This window comes from Mesocricetus auratus, unplaced genomic scaffold (assembly GCF_017639785.1).
Source record: "Mesocricetus auratus isolate SY011 unplaced genomic scaffold, BCM_Maur_2.0 Super-Scaffold_100010, whole genome shotgun sequence".
Lineage (NCBI taxonomy): Eukaryota > Metazoa > Chordata > Mammalia > Rodentia > Cricetidae > Mesocricetus > Mesocricetus auratus.
The window spans coordinates 85,920,046-85,940,162 of NW_024429194.1; the positions used below are offsets into that span (position 1 = coordinate 85,920,046).

At 56.0% G+C, this 20,117-nt stretch overlaps 1 protein-coding gene across 1 annotated transcript; it reads right to left on the reverse strand.

Moving 5' to 3' along the window:
- Nucleotides 1-1,461: 1,461 nt before the first annotated feature.
- Gga1 (golgi associated, gamma adaptin ear containing, ARF binding protein 1) lies at nucleotides 1,462-19,422 on the reverse strand. Its single transcript, XM_040754174.1, is given in 18 exon segments — nucleotides 1,462-2,299; nucleotides 2,397-2,507; nucleotides 2,732-2,901; nucleotides 3,639-3,832; nucleotides 4,203-4,375; nucleotides 4,786-4,850; nucleotides 5,938-6,090; nucleotides 6,740-6,847; nucleotides 7,378-7,459; nucleotides 7,537-7,567; nucleotides 7,569-7,675; nucleotides 9,570-9,650; nucleotides 10,183-10,283; nucleotides 12,000-12,123; nucleotides 12,936-13,034; nucleotides 13,967-14,042; nucleotides 15,345-15,429; nucleotides 18,227-19,422. Coding segments are annotated over 18 exon segments (1,914 nt in total). The 5' UTR covers nucleotides 18,270-19,422; the 3' UTR covers nucleotides 1,462-2,188.
- Nucleotides 19,423-20,117: the final 695 nt, after the last annotated feature.

Genomic DNA, 20,117 nt, shown 5'->3' on the forward strand with positions numbered 1-20,117 from the left:
TGGCATCTGCTAAAGAGCATCAGCCTGCACTGTGGTTACCAAAGAATTAACTGCTGGCTCTGGCCAGTGTCCCAGAAGTGGAAGTGTGGCTTTGAGGTCTGGGAAGCCCCGATGCCCTGATGTGGCAATGGGGTTCATCTTCTAAGAGGCAGAAGAGATATTTCCCAGGGTACCCGCACTAGGACAGGTGCAGACCTCTGGATGCCCCTTGTTCCCGGCTCTTTGAGTCTCCCATGTTCCTACCAGGTTTTGAGACAGGCCACCCCTGGCATGGGATTGCTCAAAAGATACGTATATAGGTGGACTAGGACAAGGCCAGAGATGGAGTGTGGTCAGGAAACTGAAGCGGCATCCCCATGACAGCCGGGATCTTGGGCCTACAGATCCTTCAAAGGGTCTTTACTAGCTTTCTGGGTCCCTGCCCTGTGACCTTTTTAAACAAGGAACCTAGAAAGGCAGAGCAAGCCAGGGAGTGACTTTGGAACCAGCACTCCCAATTCATGGTCCTATGACCTCATGGCAACCCTCACCCACCCAGTGGCCATCTAACAAGATCATACTGGAGACTCGACTCTGAGGCCCCCGGTGGGAACTAGAGGCCCTTCTGAGAAAGGAAGGCAGGTGCTGGGACAGGCATCAGCTGTGTCAGGTGTGAGTCACGCATCAGAGTCTGGCTGGAAGACGGCTCAGAGGGACTGCTGCCTCCTGTGGTTTCGCTGTGCGGTCCACCCTAAGATGCCTTCGCTCTGCATGTCCAGCGTGGACCTCCAGGAGTTCCTCACGTGTGGGGCTGGAGAAGAGTGCCATGTGCAGGTCTTCACAGGACCCGCGGCCGAGATTTTAGTAGCCAACTTCAGATTAGGAACTGGCTGCCAGCTGAGACAAAGCGAAAGTGTTTTCTCAGACTGGGACTTCCTGGAGCCCGTGACATCGCAGCTGCCCACAGGAGAGTGGGCCTGACCCCCAGGGGCAGGGGCTCTCTTCTGCCAGCTCCTCACCGCACCCCACGGGCAGATTTTCCTACTGTGTGGCTTTCTGCACCCTGCTTGGGTACGGCCCTTTACTGTGTCAGGAGAGATGAGGGTTGCTGGGAGTGGGCGCAGCGCAGGGCTCCTGGGGTAGGCACGGCATCTGCTGTTGGGGCCCTGCTTCCCAGAACAGCACCTGGGGCTGGGAGAAGCCCATAAGGAGAAACTGCAGGTTCAGCAGGAGGAAGCAAGCAGCCAGGGCGTTCCTCAGTTTCTGTAGCACGGGGCTCCTCATTCCCAGCTCGGACAGCTCTGGGTCACCACAGACCAGTGCTTCTCGAGTGACTCAGTACAGTCACAGGCCCCTAGGAGGTGCAGGGCTCAGGGGCTGGGATGGGTGGGCGGCGCCGACTGGTCTACAGGGCGGCTCAAAGACCCCCAACTCCTGGATCTCCCCTTCCTCTCTCAACCTCACAAGGGGGACAAGAATGGCTACTCCAGGAAAAGGTCATTTTATTTTCATAAATACTCTGCTGTCACCCACACTGACCCTGCTTTTGACCACAGATGGGTGGGCAGATGTGAGGTGTTCACAGGAGGCTCCAGCAGAAGCTCATAAATGAAGCATGGAATTCTGGGAGTTCCATGGCTCTCCAGGGAGGTGGGGGTGTCCTCTGGCTTTGCTTCCAAGTTCCCATGGCCTCATAGGAGGCCTGAGAGCAAAGGGAGGCCTCCGAGGGACAGCTCTGTGACCACAGGGCCATTTCAAAAGAAAAGCAAAGAGCCAAACCACACACCAAGTGCAAACAGCTAGGACATGGGCATCCCCCCAGTCACTGGGTTCCCACAGAGGAGGCCTGGGCTGGTCCCAGCTCCAGCATGGCCTCCAAGTTATGGCTGGGCCTTTCCATAAGGCATAAAAGACAGGGGGGGAGGACCCCACCTCAGGCTGGAGTCAGGGCTGGGCCTAATAGCCATGCTTCTCCCCTCGCTCCCCAGAGTCCTTCCCGGGCATACAGCCCCTCCCTGTTCCAGGCTCCCACTGGTGGCTGGGGTCCCAGCAGCTATGGCAAACCCAGGCCCAGCCTCCTGCTGGGTTTGGCTCAGCAGGAGAAGGAACCTAGGGAGAGGGAAGAGTCACTGGGGGCCACAGGAAGGAGAGAGCACCAGGCTGCACAGGAAGAGGTCCTGCTGCCCCTCCTCTCTCCAGCCCCTCTGTCCTAGAGGCTCCCCCAGGTTTCTGGTGGGGGGAACTGATCCACATCTCCCATCTCATTGTAGGTCTGGTCGCCCATGGTGAAGATGAGCTTGTAGCGAAGGCGAACTTTCTCCTGGATCGCAAACGGCAGGAGCACAGGGGTCAGAGCAGGAAAGGGAGGGAGCACCACCCTCCCCCCGGGCACCACCCTGGCATAGCTGGGCCCTCACCTTCTGGGGGTTAGCCAGGAGCAGGACCTGGGTGATGGCTGAGGGGTGGACGATGGGGTTAAATGCTGGCAGCTCTGTGCCGGAAGGTGGCTGCAGCCTCACCTTCATGACCTGAGGGTAGGAGGTGTGCAGCTGGAGGCACTCGAGGCCACTGGTGAGGAACCAGCTCCCCTCCCAGGGCCTGGGGATCTCTGCTCTGTCTTCCCACCGCCCCTCCCCCAGCTCCCCGGTGAGGGAGATCTTGTCCCCTGACCGTGCCCCGCCAGCTGGCCACCCACCAAGTCTCAGGTCACCCTGCCTTGAGGGAGGAAGGCCCGCCTGGTCTACCCTGTCACCTTAGGGACAGCTGACTGGAAAACAATGTTGCGGATGGGCTGGGGGGCAGTGCTCAGCATGGAGACCACCACCACCAGCACGTCAGAGCGCCCCGGCAGTGGGTCCCGAGCAAAGTGGAAGAGGACGCGGAAGCCATGCTGGTCATAAACGGTCACTGGCAAGATGCTGCCTGTTGGGAGAAGGGTGGGAGGACGATGCGTGGGCAGAGCCGGGACATGCCTGGCCGCCTCTCTCTCACCTAGGGCCTGGCCGCCTCTCTCTCACCCAGGGCCTGGCCGCCTCTCTCTCACCCAGGGCCTAGCTGCCTCTCTCTCACCCAGGGCCTGGCCGCCTCTCTCTCACCCAGGGCCTGGCAGCCTCTCTCTCACCCAGGGCCTGGCCTCCCCTGGGGAGGAAGGCACACTGGGGTCTGACGGTGAGGCAGCGCACGACACCCACCCTGCAGCCAAGTCACAGTCGGGTTCCGTACCAGGCTGGAGTCAAGGGTCAAAATCTGGGTCATGCACTCTTTGGGCTCAGGGTTGGTTCTACTGGTGAGGACAGGAAAGGTGTGGTGCCCTTGGTCACAGCTTCTGAGGAGGCCAATGCAGCCTGGCTAGTTACCAGCTACCAACTAACTGTTCCTGGTAAGGGACGCCTGGGGCTTAGGCCTGGATCTTTCTTTGATGCTCGGTTTCATCATCTTATGGAACCTTCCAGTTCTGGCCCCTGCCTTCTCTAGGAAGGAGGGGTCAGAGTTCAGCTCTCAGAGTCCCCTCCTGTGTGACCCCGAGATTAGGAAGCAGCCTTGCATCACTCTAGGATGGGGAGGCCCTTGTGCAGGGATGCACTGGAGTCAGCAGTGGCCGGCCCTGGGGACAAGAGCTCACCTGGTCTAGCCCGCCCACCCCACACAGCCCCACTCACTGGGTTTGATGGACTCCAGGGGCACAGTGACGTTGGCTAAAGAGAGCTCGGTGGGTGCTGGCTGTGGTGGAGGCCCAGGGAGCTCCGGGGACGTGCTGTGGAGGAGGCTGGTGGCTCCTGGACTGGGCAAGCTGCAGCTGCTCTTACTCTGCAGATCACGGAGGGTGAGCCGGGGGGCTGGCTGCTGCTTCTCCCTTGATGGGAACAGGGTATTAGCAAGCGATTTTCCTGGTGGTCTTTCTAGAGGCCCTGGAAAGACTGGGCTGCCCAGCTCTGTCCTATAGGTCAGTGTCTCTAGCCGTGGGCATCGCCCCTGCAGGAAGAGTACCTCTCACCCCTTTGCTTCAGCACCCTCCCATGCTGATCCCCCTTTCATCTGTCTCTAGGGGGCGTGTGGGCAGGCACTGTGCCCTATTCTCATCAACTCCGTGTGGTGTGAAACCCTCAGCACAGTGGGTGATCCGATATGCCGGGCTCCCTGAACTAGCGATGGAGGGTCCCCTCTGGGCCCAGAAGCTGCTGGCTTACATAGGGACAGGGAGGCCCGACAACAGCAGCCCTCACCACCGCACTTGCTGGGCCTCCGGGGGCAGGGCCTGTTGCAGGAGAGTTTTCCCCAAGAGGTCCAGGTCATCCAGGCCACTGCTCGCTGGTAGGGGTGCCTGTGCCGGGGGTCGGCAGTCCACACTGGGGGTCTGGGCTGGAGGAGGGGCTGAGGGTTCAGCGCCATCTGACGACTGTGGGTGAAGGAGATGGAGTGAGACTCTCAAGTGTGCAGAGGCCGTCCCCGCCCTGCAGGTGACAGCTGAGAAAGCTGCAGCACCTGTCCATGAGGCAGAGCAGTGGACCTGGCCGGAGCTCCACACGGCCACACTATGGGGGCCCCCAAGTCACCTTTAAGGGAAGAAGAGCCCCAGCTTAACCTTGAAGGCAAGCTTGTGGTCCTACTGGGGACCCCAGGCTGAGGCACAGGCACTTGTGCTGGAGATTACAAGACACTGTTGGGCTCTTCCCTAGGGCGGAACTGCCCAGCCCCAGGGAGCCTTGCCCAGGACCCACCTGGCTGTCTGTCACCCCCTCAGGATACTGGCCCCCCACTCCCTACCCCTGGGTCTGTCAGAGGCTGAGGCAGCTTCAGCCCTCTTACCTGGAAGCTGTTCCACCCCACACTCTCTGAGCTGGCGCCTGAAGGTGGTGTGGGGTCACTTAGGCCTGTAGAGAAAGCAAGGTAGGGGTTGGACTGGTGGGCTAAAAGCTAACAACATACTATCTTGGGGCTCCCCGGGTCCCCCTTTCTTTGAGGGTCAGGAGTGGAACCCACACTCTCAGAGGGACCCAGTGGCAGAGAAAAATAGAGACGGTTGTCCCAACAGCCATCTTGCAGCCCACACTTGCTCCTCTCTTCCCAGCAAGGCCCAGACGCCAACTCATGGGCAGAAGTAGGAACTTTCACCTCTGTGCCTCAGCTGCTATGAGGGGGAGCCGAGGTAGTGAGGAGGGAGAGAGTCTGGGCTCGCTCACAGGTCCTGGTGAGCATTTGTGGGCAAGTGCTATCCTGAGGGAGCCTGTGTCCCTGTGGACCACAGCAAAGAGGACCAGGGAGACTTTGAGGGCTCTGGCATAAGTCAATCAGACCAACTAAATGGTGCTGGAGGGCCCTGGGGCTGGCGCCTGGAAAGCCAGCATGAGCCCTGTCTGTCCACGCTTGCCCTGTGTCTGACTTAGAAAGATGAGAGACCTTGCTTTTAGCAAGTGCTCTCCAGCAGGCAGGGAACCAGCAAGTGTCAGGTCTCCCCCAGGGCATTCTTTTAAGACCACAGAGAAGGCTGTGTGGTGGTGCACACCTTAATTCCAGCACCCAGGAGGCAGAGGCAGGTGGATCTCTGAGTTGGAGGCCAGCCTGGTCTACAGAGTAAAGCATAGGACAGCCATGGCTACACAGAAACTGTCTCAAAAAACAAAACAAACAAACAAACAAAAACCCAAACAAAAAGCCTAAAGAAAACACTCTCAGCGTTCCTCACTACAAGCAGATCTTACTAAACCCTGTCCTTCCTGTCAGGAGAACTCACTGATCCTTCCCAGGGCAGCCCGACTCCAAAAGTCACCTGCCTCTGCCAGGCAGCCAGAGCTGGCCAGCCTTGATGTCTGCCAGGCTGACCTTGTTCTTGGTCTCCTTGAGCCTCGGCTCTACCCAGTACAGGGCAGGCTCGCTGCTTGTCCCAAGGCCTCCACTCGCCGCCCGGTGGAGAGCAGAGTTGGTGCCCGCAGGCTGCCCCTGCGCTGCCCTCTTCCTTACCTAGAGACATGAGCTCATCATCAAGCAGGGACACTGAGGCACTGGGCTGCTCTGGACTGCTCTGGTTGCCAGGGTGGGTGGGCGTGGCTGGAAATGTGGTGCCCGAGGGAGGGAGGTCCAGGCCTGAGAGGTCCAGCAGGGCTGAGGTACTCCCTGAGTGGAAAGGAGAGTTGGGAAAGTCATGAGGCCACGCAGCACAGCAGGGAGGGGACAGCAATCCGGGCGGGCCCTGGGGGCCGCTGCAGCCCTGTTCAAATGCCCTGCCAAGCACTTTCTTTCGCGGGTGGCACGTGTTCAGAATGCAGTCCCGCTTTGCTTAAGGTCAGGGACGTGTGAGAAATGTGGTGTTACTGTGAAGGCACAGTGATAGCAACCAAGACTGCTGAGGAGTCAGTCAGGGACACAGCCTTAGGAGAACACTGCGGCTCTCACACCCAAGGCTCCGCTGAGCGGTCCTCCGCCCTCCAAGGGCCACTCACCGCCAGCTTCACCTGTACCCCACCCCACATGCCACGCTGCCGTCTTCCCCGACTGCTCTGCATGTCTGTGTCGAAAGCGCTTTCCCTTTTCTGGAAGTCCAATCAGGCCTAGGGTTTGATCCAGCTCCACACATGCGTGATAAAAGAAAAGCCCTCTTCCTTCTACGCCATGACAACTTGCTTCCCTCCCCAACTTCAGGCTCACCACAGAGTGTCTCAGCTCCCTTCTTGGGACCTTCATGGTCTCAAGGAGCCAGGGTCATGCTGAAGGTCATGCTGCCCTGCGCCCTGCCCCGCCCCCAGCAGTTCTGCTTTCTTCTTACCGGGAATGGAACTGGCTGTGGCATCGCCATTGACTTCCTCACCCCGGACCAGCTGCTTGTACAGGTTGATCACCTGGGTGAGATTGTCGTTGGCCTGCAGGATCTCAGCTGGAACAGGAAGGAGGCGAGGGGCCAGATTGAGGGAGTGCAGGGACCTCTGGATAGGGGAGAAGGGCCCCCCACATCCACCCCAAAGGGTATGTGAAGGGGAAGGGTCATGCATCCCACTGCATTCATGGGGTGCAGACAGCTGAGGTGCTGTAGAGTTTGGAGGTGGAAATGTACCCAGAATGTCGAGGGGACAGCCAGGCAGGGTGACTGGGATAGGGAGGCGACAGAGGGCCTGGGTGGCTGGGCTGGGATGATCTGCCACACTGGTGCTCTGAGACCAGGGCTGCTCATTTTGTTTGCCGAGCCCCAGCTGGGAAATGGGGGGGAGAGCTCCCTCTCCTGGGCAGGAGTTGAGATGCCTGCTCAGGACCTTGTTCCTGGAGTCCGCAAGAGCCTTCTCAGGTCAGTGCTGGAGAAACGGGGCCCCCTCGTGGCGGCTCCTTCCAACTGCGGGTGTCTAGCAGGGCCTGAAGCGGGAGGAGGTAGAGGGACAGGGCCAGACCTGATCTCAGCAGCCTGGGACTCACCTAAGGCCTCATCATTGTCTTCTGTGTCACTGGCCAATCGGAAGAGCGTGGGCCGCATGCGCTCACAGCGCTGGTACAGTTCCTGGGGGGACAGGGTGAGTGGATAGGGGCTCTCGGGGGGCGTGGGGGCAGGCTGGGGGTGGGCTGGAGCAGGCCCACCTTCATGAGGTCCTCACTGCTGCTGGACGGGGGCGCCCTGGCTGTGGCTCATCACCATCTCTGTCAGCAGCTTCACGTTGTTGTTGACCTCCTCAATGGCATTCACCCGCTTGGAGATCTTCTCCATCCGCTTCTGGTCCTGTGGAGCAGCAAGTGGCAGAGGCTGTCTCAGGCCTGCCCCTGACCCTGGAGATGGCGCGTGAGTCTGGAGCAGGGGCTGGATGGGCACGGCTTCAGCTCTGTGTGGCCAAGGCCTGCTGAGGGCTCGCCACGCAGGATGGGCACTCTGTCCAAGGCGCAGTCTACACTACTGTGTCACTTCCTACACTCTCCAGAGTCCCCAATCCAGGGGTAGCCTCAGATCACCTCAAGATTCTACACGCACGCCTGTGGTCTTGTGCGTTCTCACCCTCCCGTGTCTGTCTCTTGAAGACAACGTTCCATGTTCTGGGCGGTCTCACGTAGCTTGGCCTTTAACACAACCCTGAAGATGAGCCATCCAAACCCATGACACGCCCTATCCCTGCTGCTACCGTATGCAGAATAGGCCCTGACAGTCCATCTGGGGCCTGGACTTAGCCTGACCAACCTGCATGACTAGATCTTGACTCTGAGGAAGAGTGAACTAGTAGTTTCTGTGAGGTACACACTTTTAAAACATCTGGAAATTTTCTTTCTTTTTTGTTTTTGAAGACAGGGTTTCTCTATATAACAGTCTTGGCTAGTCTGAAACTCACTATGTAAACTAGGTTGACCTTGAAGTCACAAGAGATCTGCCTGCCTCTGCCTCCCGAGTGCTGGAATTAAAGGCGTGCACCACTATGCCAGGCCTGAATTGTACATTTTCAAAGAAAAAAAAAAAATGACCTGATGATCTAGATACACAGGACTGCAGGTTGATGGCCACCTTGGGTACATGATGGGATGTCTCCTGCCTCAGAGGTACCTGCCTTGTGACCTTGACCCTTTATTTCCCTGCTGCCAATCCTTAGCCTGGAGAGTTATGTTACCTGTGGCCCTTTCTGTTCAGGCTATTAGGAAGGAAACTGAGATCTGTGGTTTGGTTTGTGACAAAGTTTCATTCTGTAGCTCCCATTGCCTGGGATTCAGTCAAGGCCATCTTTTTGTCCTGGCCTGCCCAGTCACCTTGCCCATCCCGAATGCTTTTTAAAAGTTTTTGTTTGTTTTGAGAATCTCTGTCTACATAGCCCTGACTGTCTTGGAACTCTGTAGATCAGGCTGGCCTTGAACTCACGGAGATCCACTGCCTCTGCCTCCCGAGTGCTGGGATTAAAGGTGTATACCAGCACACCCGGTCTTGAACATCTTTTTTGATGACTTGGCCTTTCAGTGTACACTTCCAACATATACTGACTTATACATTAACCATACTAACATCTGTGTTTTGCCCTGTGTGTGTGCATATCTCTATACACACACATACTTACATATATATTTTAAAAAATACTTTAAGGTTCAATTTGTTTGGGGAGGTGCTGAGGACAAACACCAGGACCTCATGCATGTTGGAAAAGCTTTCTACCACTAAGCTGTAGCCCGTATATTCCCGAAGTACTTCTTCAAAAGGTTTGCATACTTACTTGTATCTTGCTGGCTCCCAAACTAACTTCCTTCCTTTCTTTCTTTTTCTGAGACAGGGTCTTGCTATAGGGCCCAGACTAGCCTCAACCTTACGATCCTCCTGCCTCAGCCTCTGGAGTTCCAGGATTACAGGTGCATGCCACCAATTCTTGGCCTTGTTACTAACAAACACTAACTAGCCCCTCAAGAACTCACACATAGCAGGTTCACTCAGAATACTGGGCAGTTCTTCCCGCTAAATCATCAATCAGCCTCTTAGCAGCGGATGACTATTGCTGTGGCAACTGTTCTGCTGGGCCACTATAGGGATGGACGGACACACGGACACACGGACACACACACACACACACACACACACACACACACACACACACACACGGACACACACACAGACCCATCCCTTCCACACCATGCCCCAGGCCAGCCATCACCTCCTGCACCATCTCCTTGATGAGCTTGTTGGCAGCACGGAGGTCCTCAGGGTGTGAGCTCTTCAGCAGGCGGGCCAGCATCTGCAGAGACAAGCAAGTGACTGCGGGCAGCACCAGTCTTCTCAGTAACTGTGTGTGGGACCTGGGCAAGACACTAAAGCTCTGGGCAAATGGAGAAAACCGATTGACACCTGATGGGTGTCCATTCGGATAAGCAAGACACTGTACACATGCCCCACAGAGCATAGCAGGATGCCTTCAGCACACGGCCCTCCCTAGAGCGCTGTGGCTTTCAGAACCTCCCGGTGGGCACACCAGAACCCAGTGTAGCCTTGGAGGCTGGCTGGGGAGGGTTGCAGTCCTTCCTTCAACAGCCCCCTCCAGGCGGATGCTCCCTTCACTGAGAGCTGGACAATCGCTATGGAAAGACAAAGCTATGCAGCTCCTCAACGCTGGATCATGAGCTGTGCTTACTGAATGCAGATGCTTGCATGGGTCAGGGTATTCAGCAGGCGCTAAGAGCTGCTTCCTCCCATGGACACCTCCACAGGAATCACATTCTGCACCAGCCTGTTCTAGAGGCCCTAACGCCCAAGCTGCAACTCTGCCTTACCTTGGACTTTTCCTCATCTTCAAAGATCACATTCTTCGGCCGTGGAGGGGGGAGGGGAAGGATGGCATCCTCTGGAAGCTTGGGGTCAGACTTCACAATCCCTGGGGAACACAGGGTAAGGAAGGCTGTTAGTAGGTGTCAGGGCCAGGAGTAACAGGAGGGGGTATGAGAATGGGGTGGTCAGGTCAAAGGTGTGACTAAGTTTTTCATCACAGCTCAGATGGAAAGGCATCCCAGCAGCCAGGAGCCAAGGAATATCACTAAGTCACACGGCACAACAAACCTCACTCAAGAGATTTATTGGAAAAAAACCAGGAGGGTGGCTGCCTCTGCTTGGACAGGAAATAGCAGCAAACTGAACAGGATACAGGGCTTATATACAGTTCCTTGGGAAGCAGGTGGAACTTTTCAGGGTGAAGCTTTCCAGGGTGGAGACTGGAGAGATTTCTCATCTAAAAATTGTTTTTGTTTGTTTGTTTTTTGAGACAGGGTTTCTCTGTAACTCTGAAGCCTGCCTGGAACTTGCTCTGTAGACCAGGCTGGCCTCAAACTCACAGAGATCCTCCTGCCTCTGCCTCCCTAGTGCTGGGATTAAAGGCGTGCGCCACTAACACCACCACCACCACCACCTGGCTAAAAATTGGTCTTTTTAATACATAGGGTGGGGGCAAGGTCCAGCAGTTAGTGTTTTGTGGTTGGAGCGTGGCAGTTAGAGGTTCTTGGGGGAGGGGCCAGGCCACTTGTGTGGTGGGGTGGGAGTGTGGGGTGCTGGTGTGTGTACTCCGGTGCGCTCACAAAAGGGGGTCAATCTTTCATAAGGTCACCAGCTTTGGACTTTGATGAATGGAACTATTCATCCCCCCAGACAGGGTTTCTCTGTGTAGCCTTGGAACTCGCTCTGTAGACCAGGCTGGCCTCAAACTCACAGAGATTTACCTGCCTCTGTCTCTTGAGTGCTGGATTAAAAGTGTGTGCCACTACTACCTGGCAGTGGGACTACTTCTGACCTACACAGTGAACTCCATCAGAGACGGTTTGAGCCTAATATATATTAATATATACATTATACATATAACTTAAATAGTTCCTTTGTATTTTTTAAAATAATTTACTTTTATTTCATTTGTATTGGTATTTTGCATACATGCATGTCTGTGTGAGGGTGTCAGACCTTCAAGCTAGAGATAGTTGCTCGCTGTCATGTGGGTGCTGGGTCCTCTGGAAGAGCAGCCAGTGCTCTTAACTGCTGAGCCCTCTCTCTGGCTCTTTTTGTTTATGTTTAATTATGTGTGGTATCTGTACCTCCACGTGGGCCTGTGCGAGTGGAGGTCAAAGGCATCCAATCCCCTGGAGCTGGGGTCCAGGGCTTGTGAGCCACTTTAGGAGTTCAGGCGATGGAACTGGGGTCCTTTGGAAGAGCAAGTGCTCTTAACTACTGAACTCTCTTCAGCCCCCACGCATATGTTTTCTGAGGACAGCTACCATGTAACCCTTCTGAACTAACTATGGAGCTGAGGGTGGCATCGCCACACCTGGAGTGGTTGGTGTTGGGGACTGAACCCAGAGCTTCACGTATGCTAGGCAAACATCCCACCAACTGAGCTACATCCCTAGCGCCTGGGCACCCGTGTTTTGAGGCTACTCTCTGAGCATGACCCCATACCCTTTTTTTTTCATTCAAGCTGGCCTAAGGCATAGCCATAGAGAGGCCCCATGTGTGTTCTTGAGACATTAAGGGCAGCCCCACGGCCTTGCTGGAGCCCGACCTGCAGGCGGAGCGTGCTACTGGCCCCTGGCACCCTGGGGTGGAGGCTCACCCTGCTTCTTCAGCATCTGGTAGGCTTCTGCAATCTTCACCTCCTCAGGCAGGCCGATCGTCCAGCTGTACAGCAGCTCCAAGATCTTATTCTTCACCTTCTCTGATGTCCGGGAGCCCAAGTACTTCAGAGACAGACAGGGAGCTCTGAGACTGCTCAGCCCCACTCACCTGACCCTCAGCCTCTAACCCTCCCTGATGCCTCTGAAGTCCTCAAATGCCCAATAGCCTGGTGTAAACTGAGCTCGGTTCTTAGCTGGACCACCACTGGCTGTGTCAGTTGTCAGTGACTTAGTTTCCTCATTGTGGGCGTGTAAACTTGGAGGCCCAGAGCAGGAACACCAGCTCAGAGCACACAGAACTGAACCTTGAGACCGCAGCACGGAGCCTGGGACCCCAGGTGAGGAGAGAAGGGTTCATGTAGAGTCGTGAGCCCCACACATCATTTCCAGCAGCAAACTAGGCCATGAGGCTTTCACTGCATAGCTTTCTCCCGGGAGACATGGGGCTGCACTGCCCACTCAGAGTTCTGGTCAGAGGAGGAGAAAGGGGGTTGGGCATCGAATATGTACCCAAACTGGGGGAGGACTTCTCAGGCCAAAGGCCAGTAGCCAGGGTGTGGTCCATTTGCTAACATAACTGACTCAGGTTTGTGGCTTCAGATGCTGAGGTTCAAGGAAACCACATCTAGGTGACGGGGACAGGGAGAAATGTCAGATACCTAAGCAACCTGGGCTGGTCATACCCAATGACAGCATGTGTGTGCCCTGGGATCAGCTTCCCTGCATACTGAATGGTTCCTCAGCGGCCAGGCTATCCAGACTCAGCTAGGTCCTGGAGAATGATCTGTGCTGGGTTCCTAACAGAGAGAGCCCCAGGGATCCCTCTTCTGCCACCTCCGTTAGACCCAGCACTCCGAGCCTTGGCTAAGACGCACCTTGGGAGACACGACCTTGATGAGCTCATTCAGGAAGCGGAACTTGCCCACCTCATCGTGGAAGCGCCTGCCGCAGCTCCTCATGCACGTCTCCAGAACCTGGGAAGGGAAGCGTTAGGGCCCCGACTCTGCCAGGGCCCAGAGGAGGGGAAGACTCCCGAGGGCGCAAGGTGCAGCCTCAAAGGTCTCTGCGACTGTCCATCACTCCCCAGAGCCCTGAGCAGCTCGCTCAAGCTGCAGTATGACCACCCGCTTCTCCATGCCTTGGCCCATGTACACTTGACTTGCACATGGCCTTTTTACTATTTTTCTTTTCTTTTTTTGAAACATGGCTTCATTGTGAAGTTTTCCTGGAACTCACTCTGTAGACCCGGCTGACCTTGAACTCACAGAGATCCACCTGCTTCTGCCTCCCAAGCACTGGGATTAAAGGTGTGTGCTGTCACCATCCCCTGGCTTTTTTTTTCATCTTTTAAAAAACAATTTGGCACTACTCTGGCCTTTCCCAAACCAGTGAAATCACAAGACCCTTGTATACTTGAAGAAGAAACCCCAAACAAAAACTAACGTGTTGGGGCATGTATAGTTACTTAGAGCAGTTTTTGCCTGGCCTCAAACAATTGTCCTAAAGTAGCTAGTACATAGACTGTGCAGGGGGTCATAGACAGCGACCCACCTCTTTGGCTCCTGCTGTAGTCATGAAACCTCAACCCAGAGCCCCAATCTTACTGAAGAGGAAAGTGCTGCCCAGGGTTTGCAGATCCTGCATGGCCCGGGTGGCCCCTGCAGAGAACCTGGAGTTCTACAAACATGGATTCAAAACCATGCATGCCGAGGGCCTTAACTCTGTGTAACAAGTATCCTGGGGAGGTGTCCACTGGGCAGCTGAAGTGGAGAAGCAATCCCTGCCACCAGAGAGGCCCAGCTGTGACAGAGACTAGCCTTGGGGACCTTGAGGGACCCTGACCTGCATCCTGGATCACCTAGTCACAGTTCCCTTGGGCTCATGGAACCCCAGGGTCTTTTCTTACCGTCAAGGCCTGGATGGCTTCCCATTCCTGCGGGGACTGGATCTTGTGGGCCAGCAAGCGGGTAGCAAGTGGAGGCCTGGATAGAAGGAGAGAGTAATGACTGACGTGGTACCTGACTCACTCAAAGGGACAAGTCACTAGGTCAATTTGCAGCACTTCAGTCTTCTACTGGCCCTGGGAAGCACATACAAAGGCCCATGTTTCTCCAGATCAAACAGTTCCTGGGATGGTGCCAGCCAGTGCCAGGCACCCAGTGTAGACAGGGATCTTCAAGAGGTGTAAGTTTAACCCCCTTGGCTTTAAGAGCTACGACACAGGCTTGGGAGATGAGGCTAATTGACAGAGCACCTGCCTAGCATGGGTGAGTGAGGTCCTGAGTTCAAATTCATCACCACCAAAAGCAGCTGTGTCCCTGGCCTGCACAGGGGATGGTAAGAACAGGCGACGGTGGCTTGAGTGCTAAGGCCATGCAAGGTGGCTCACAAGCCCCTCCACTCCTTGCTTTCCTCTGTGGCAGGAAGACTCCCGGAACCCAATATATGCAGCAGCACTTTACAGCTGAGGACAGCAAGGCTCAGAGCGGTCAATGACTTGCCCAAGACTAGTCAGAGGTGGGACCCTTTTGCCCCATAGCTCACGAACCCCCCACCCAGGGCTGCTGGAGATAAACACCTGCTCTGGGAAGGAGGGTGGAGGAGAAACATACTGTGACTCGGTCCCTGTGATCCAGCAGCACCATGAGCCTGGGAAATGTCCAATCCAAGCCCTCAAGGAGTCACTTCTAGGGGTGGCCCACGTGTGTATTTTAGACAAGCATTCCAGGTAGTTCTGGTTCTTTTTTGCATGAAGGACCCGTTGGAGAGGGTGTAGTCCGCCCTCTGGAAGGCCCCAATAAACCATCAGCCACATGGTAGGGTTAGATTTGACCAAGCTTAGAAGGGCCGGTGAGAATCAAGAGCAAACAGCTGAGCCTCAGTTTCTTCATTTATAAAATGGGTCCAGGAAGTCTCCCTCAGGTGGGTGGCATATATGTAGCCTCTAGCAAAAAGTGCCACTGTTGGGGCTGGAGAGATGGCTCAGAGGTTAAGAGCACTGACTGCTCTTCCAGAGGTCCTGAGTTCAATTCCCAGCAACCACATGGTGGCTCACAACCACCTACAATTCAATCTGGTGCCCTCTTCTGGTATGTAGGCAGAACACTGTATATGTAATAAATAAATAAATCTTTAAAAAAAAAGTGCCACTGTCTTTGTTAAATGTGATTGCCTTTAGAATGGAAACTGGGTCCCTGGCCTGCCCAGTGCCAGGCTCTGGAGTGTGCACGAGAGACAGGGGCAGTGTGTTTTGTTGAGTGTTTCCACCGAGCAGAGCCACCTACCCCTCAAAGTCTTCGTTGAGCTGCTCGCAGAACCCGTTGATGCTGGCCCAGTTCAGCTCCTTGTTCAGGGGATTTGTGGCTCTGTCTGCAGGAGCAGAGGGAGTCAGTATGGGCTAGTGGGATTCCTGCCTCCCCTCACTCTTCCCAGCAACTGGCAAGGTCAGGAGGGATTGGGCACGTGGAGTTTTCCTTCTACTTCCTGCTGTACAGCCCCAAGCCTGAGCACCGACATTCCAGCAGAGTCAACGCTGGGCTCACCCCAGGGCTCCAAACTCAGAGCCTGCACTCAGGGACCACCTTCCATGGCTGCATCCCATCATGCTGACTTTATTGCCTCTGTTCTCATGAACAGATCCCTACTCTCCTGGAATCTGTACTCAGGAGACTTAGGTTAAGGAAAAGGTCAAGGTCCCAGCCCTTGAGGAACTGTAGGGCTGGGCAGTAGGCCAAGAAAAGCCAGGCTCCCAAGAAAAGGTGACTGGCCAAGAAACCATAGGAACCCAAAGCAGGAGACTCCGGTCAGCCTACGGTCAGAGGAGGTAACATTCCAGCTAAGACTGAAAGGAGTTAACCAGGCTGAGGGCTCATCTGCCAAGCTAAAGATGTGGGCCTGGGAAAGACTGTACCTTGGACCTTGTGCCTAGCTCTGCCTCTGTCCCTTGCTTCTGCCCAGGATGGTAGTGGCTATGTCACTGGCTATTACACGATGCTACTGTGCACCTGTCCACTGTGAACACACCTATCTCCCCTCATTGGGTGAGGCTGCGGAGGCTGGAATGTGGAATGAGCAGTAAACAGCAAAGAGGAGTGTAGCCAATAATGCCAGACAATCCCCTTCTTGAGCCTCCAACGCCAGCTAAGTGAAGATCTGGTATGCAATGCAACCTCCCTGAACCCCATTTCCCCACTTGAGAGCTGAACAAAACACAGGGTGGATGAGAAACACCTTGTGCATGGTGAGGCTGCAGTGTCTCCATGATTCCCAGACGCTTCTGCCCATGCTGGGGGTACAGAGCGTCACAGTCCAAGGGGTGGGGCTGCGGAAGATCTGTAGACAGGAGGACGCTAGGGCCCCGTATGTGGCACCTGCCCAGCTGGGGACCTATACAATGCCTAGGGCCTAGACACCCTGGCAGGCATTCACTTGATTCACATTTACTTAAAAAAATAACATACAGGCAGGGCGGTGGTGGCACACGCCTTTAATCCCAGCACTCGGGAGGCAGAGGCAGGCGGATCTCTGTGAGTTCGAGGCCAGGCTGGACCGACAGCCTCCAAAACAATGCAGAGAAACCCTGTCTCGTAAAATAAAATAAAATACAGTGGTGGCCAAAAAGCCCTGCTGTCCTGAAGCTCACTGACCTAAACCAGGCAACGTTGAGAAGCGATCTCAGAAGGATATAAGGGGCGGAGCAGCAGAGAGGATGGAAAGCAATGGGGTGGGCTGTTCTCTCCTAGGTACTCAGAGGCAATATGGCTGGGCAGAGGGCTGCAGCAGCACTATCTTGGTGCAAATCTATCCCATGAGCCTTGAGATGGACAGAAGTCACCAGTGAGCCCCAAGTGACCCCAGGAACACCCCCTGCTTTCTTGGGGAAGGTTGAACAGTTAATGTCTCCCAGGCCCCCACAATGGCCAAGCATTGAACACTGGTGACTGCAGCCTGGATCCAGAGAGAATGTCTGGGGCACTGGCCTCTTAGTGACAGCTGGGAAAAAGGGCTAAAACAGGAAGTTCTTCAAAGTGTCAAAGGCATGTGAGCTCCGGTGAGGGTGGAGTCAGTAAATCTGGAGTCAGCAGCCAGGGAAGAGGAAACTCTCACAGCCCAGAAACCTGAGGATCTTAGAGTTGGAGGAGACAGGCCCCTTCCCTTCCCCAGTCTCCACCGGGGGTGGGGGTGGGGGTGGGGGTGAATCTGCCCTGGCAGGTGTCAGAGGAGAGTACCTGAGGAGGTAGAGAGGTGTTTCCCAACAGGGTGTGACTTCTGATGGTGAAAATATCTACGGTCCTTTCTAGAAGCTACCCTTGACTTTGACCTCTTGAGACCTGTACAGTTGTGGCATCTCGAGTCTACAGCTAGTGAGTGTCTCCTTCCACCAACAACCCCCCCCCAGGCTGACTCTAACTCCCCCATGGTATAGTTTGGAATCAATCTCCAGGTTCAACTCTGTTCCAGACCGGCTTCCAAGGTGCTGACCATGACTCCCCACATCACCCTGCACGGATCCGTGGTGCACCTGAGGCCAAGAGGTTCATTCTGAGGACAGCCCCATCGAGGCAGCCTGCAGCTCCCGGGGACATAGTCTAGGAAGGGGGGGGGCAAAGCCAGGGATGTTCAGCAGGGTGGGACAGGCGGGGGGGGGGCTTGGAAGCCAGAGCTGTGGGAAGCTGATTCTGAGGAGGAGGGGAAAGCTATCTGGGGTGTAGAGTGAACCTGGGCTGGGTGTAGTGACAAGAGAACTTGGATTTCTTTACGGAGTCTGAGACAGGACCCTTTCAAGCTTAAGCACTGAGACTTAGTTTCTCCCAGCATTGCCTGAGCTGGGCCACCCTTCCTAGACCCGGGGCTGTCGTGAGAAAAGACCCAGGCCCTGAGCTGGGGGGTCCCCCAAGGGGAAGACTCGAGGGGCTGCTCTTCGGTGCAGCAGTCAGGGTTTGGGGTGCTCTCGGCAACCCGGCCATCGGGCGGGTGGGCGGCGCCCGCTCACTCCCAGGCTGCGCAGCTGCCAGGGTCCGAGCCGCGGACTGGGGCGCCGCCCCTCCCGGGTCGGGGGCGGGGCGTGAGGAGGGGGCGCGCGGACCCCGCCCCCGCCGGGAAAGGGGCCAACCTCGCGCCCCCGGTTCCGGTTCCGGTCTGGCCCGCGCCCCTCCCGGACACTCACTGATTCGCGCCTCCAGAGTCTCCGGCTCCATCGCGGGCTCCATCCGCCACGGGCCCCCGCCTCGGCACCGCCCCCCGCCCCCCGACGCTCTCGCGGGAACTCCTCGGCCCCGCCCTCAGCCGGTTAAAGGGGCCGCGTCCGCCCGGAGGAGTCGGAACTGTACGCTGGAGCGCTGGGTACCATCGAGACGCAGGCGGGATCGCCCAGAGCGTCACCTCCTTGCCAACCCCTCCCCCTGGCGGCTGGCTATTTCGCCGGTGGGACTCGCCGGCGGCCTCGCAGCTCCGGGCCTTCAGGCGGGAAAGGAAGCGGAGAGCCTGGGAGTTGCGGGCGGCACCATAGAAACACCACGGGACGCTCTAACTCGATCAGCGTCACGCAGATACCCGTGACCGCTTCCGGAACAACGCTCCGGGGCCATGTTTCTCAGGGGCTCTGAAGTCACTTCCGGAGCCCTCAGGGGGCACTTCCGCTTAAGCGGGAGAGTGGCGCTGTCCCTTAAAAGGGCGACTGGGCGCAGTGGCCTCCGCGAGGGTGACGAAGCTAGGCCAACGTTCGCTTACGCTTAATGCTCCAGGCATGGGTCTAAGCATTCCTTTCCCTTTGAGACCCGCAGTCACTTGCAGCTCGCCCTGTAGAACTCATGAGATCCGTCTGCCTCCGCTGCCCAAGCGCAGAGTGCGTCACTACGCCCAGCAAGGGGCCGAGTGCTTTGCTCCCGGGAACCCGTTTCTCAAACGTGGGAACCGGGCAACGAGTTTGCCTGCGGCCACCCCAGGGCCGGGGCGCTTGCACCGGGCACTCCCGCAGTCAGCGTGCAGACCCGCGAAGCGCTCACTGCGGCCGGGTCACTGTGGCCAGCAGTGGAGAGAAAGAGGCCGGATGTCTCTCTGCAAGGTGGCGAGGAGCTGGGCGTGTTTTCACGCGCCAGTAACTGGCCAGCGCCCGTCAGACTGAGGCAGGAGATCAAGGCCAGCGTGGAGTATTCTATCTCAAAGCGCACAACACACGCAAGGGAAGCCCTGAGGGTGGTAACAGCATGAGAAGGTCTCTTTCCCCGAGCTGGGATAGTGATGAAGCCAGGCTCTTGTTCTGGGATGGTCCAGGAGGCAACAATGCGAGATACTCGATTCTTTCACCCGCTTTTTTCGTCCTCTGCGGGTCGCCTAGGGTAGATCTCAGGAGCGCCCAGTCAGGCGCTCCTACGTGGTCCCTGGCGGCCAGCCTGGGAAGTGGTCATGGTACACTCTCCAGCGAGCCTCGCCAGGAAGGGTTAAAGAGCTTGCGAGACCAAGGGACCGGCCAATCCAGTTCCGCGAGGGATCTAGGTTCACCTTACAGAACCACAGTGACCTCATTTCAGTCGGTTTTTCTCCTGAACCCAGCGATCATTGCGAAGTTTAATTCTCTGCACCCATAAGACACAGGAGGGGATACACGTGTTTCCTTTATTATTAAAACTGTTAATGAATTTCTAATTGAAATAAAAACATATATTGAGGGAAAGATTTGTTAATTAAATAAAACCCAAACTGAGCTTGCCAAACTGATTTAGAGTCAGATCCCCGCTCACAAGCACTTTCTTTGGGGGGGGTAACCGAGGCAGGGTCTCATGTAGCCTAGGCTGGCCTCTGGTCCCCCTTCTCCCCACCTCAAAGAACCAGCATACCTGCAAGGGATTAAGACTTTTGCCAGCTAAGCAAATTCTCCACGAATTGAGCAACATCTCTAGTTTGTTTGATTTTTGAGCCTGTCCTGGAACTCACTCTGAGACCCGGCTGGTCTCAAACTCACAGAGATCCGCCTGCCTCTGCTGCCTGAGTGCTGGGATTAAAAGTATGCAAAGTGTGCACCACCTGGCCTGTTTTGTTTTTTTTTTTAGATTTATTTT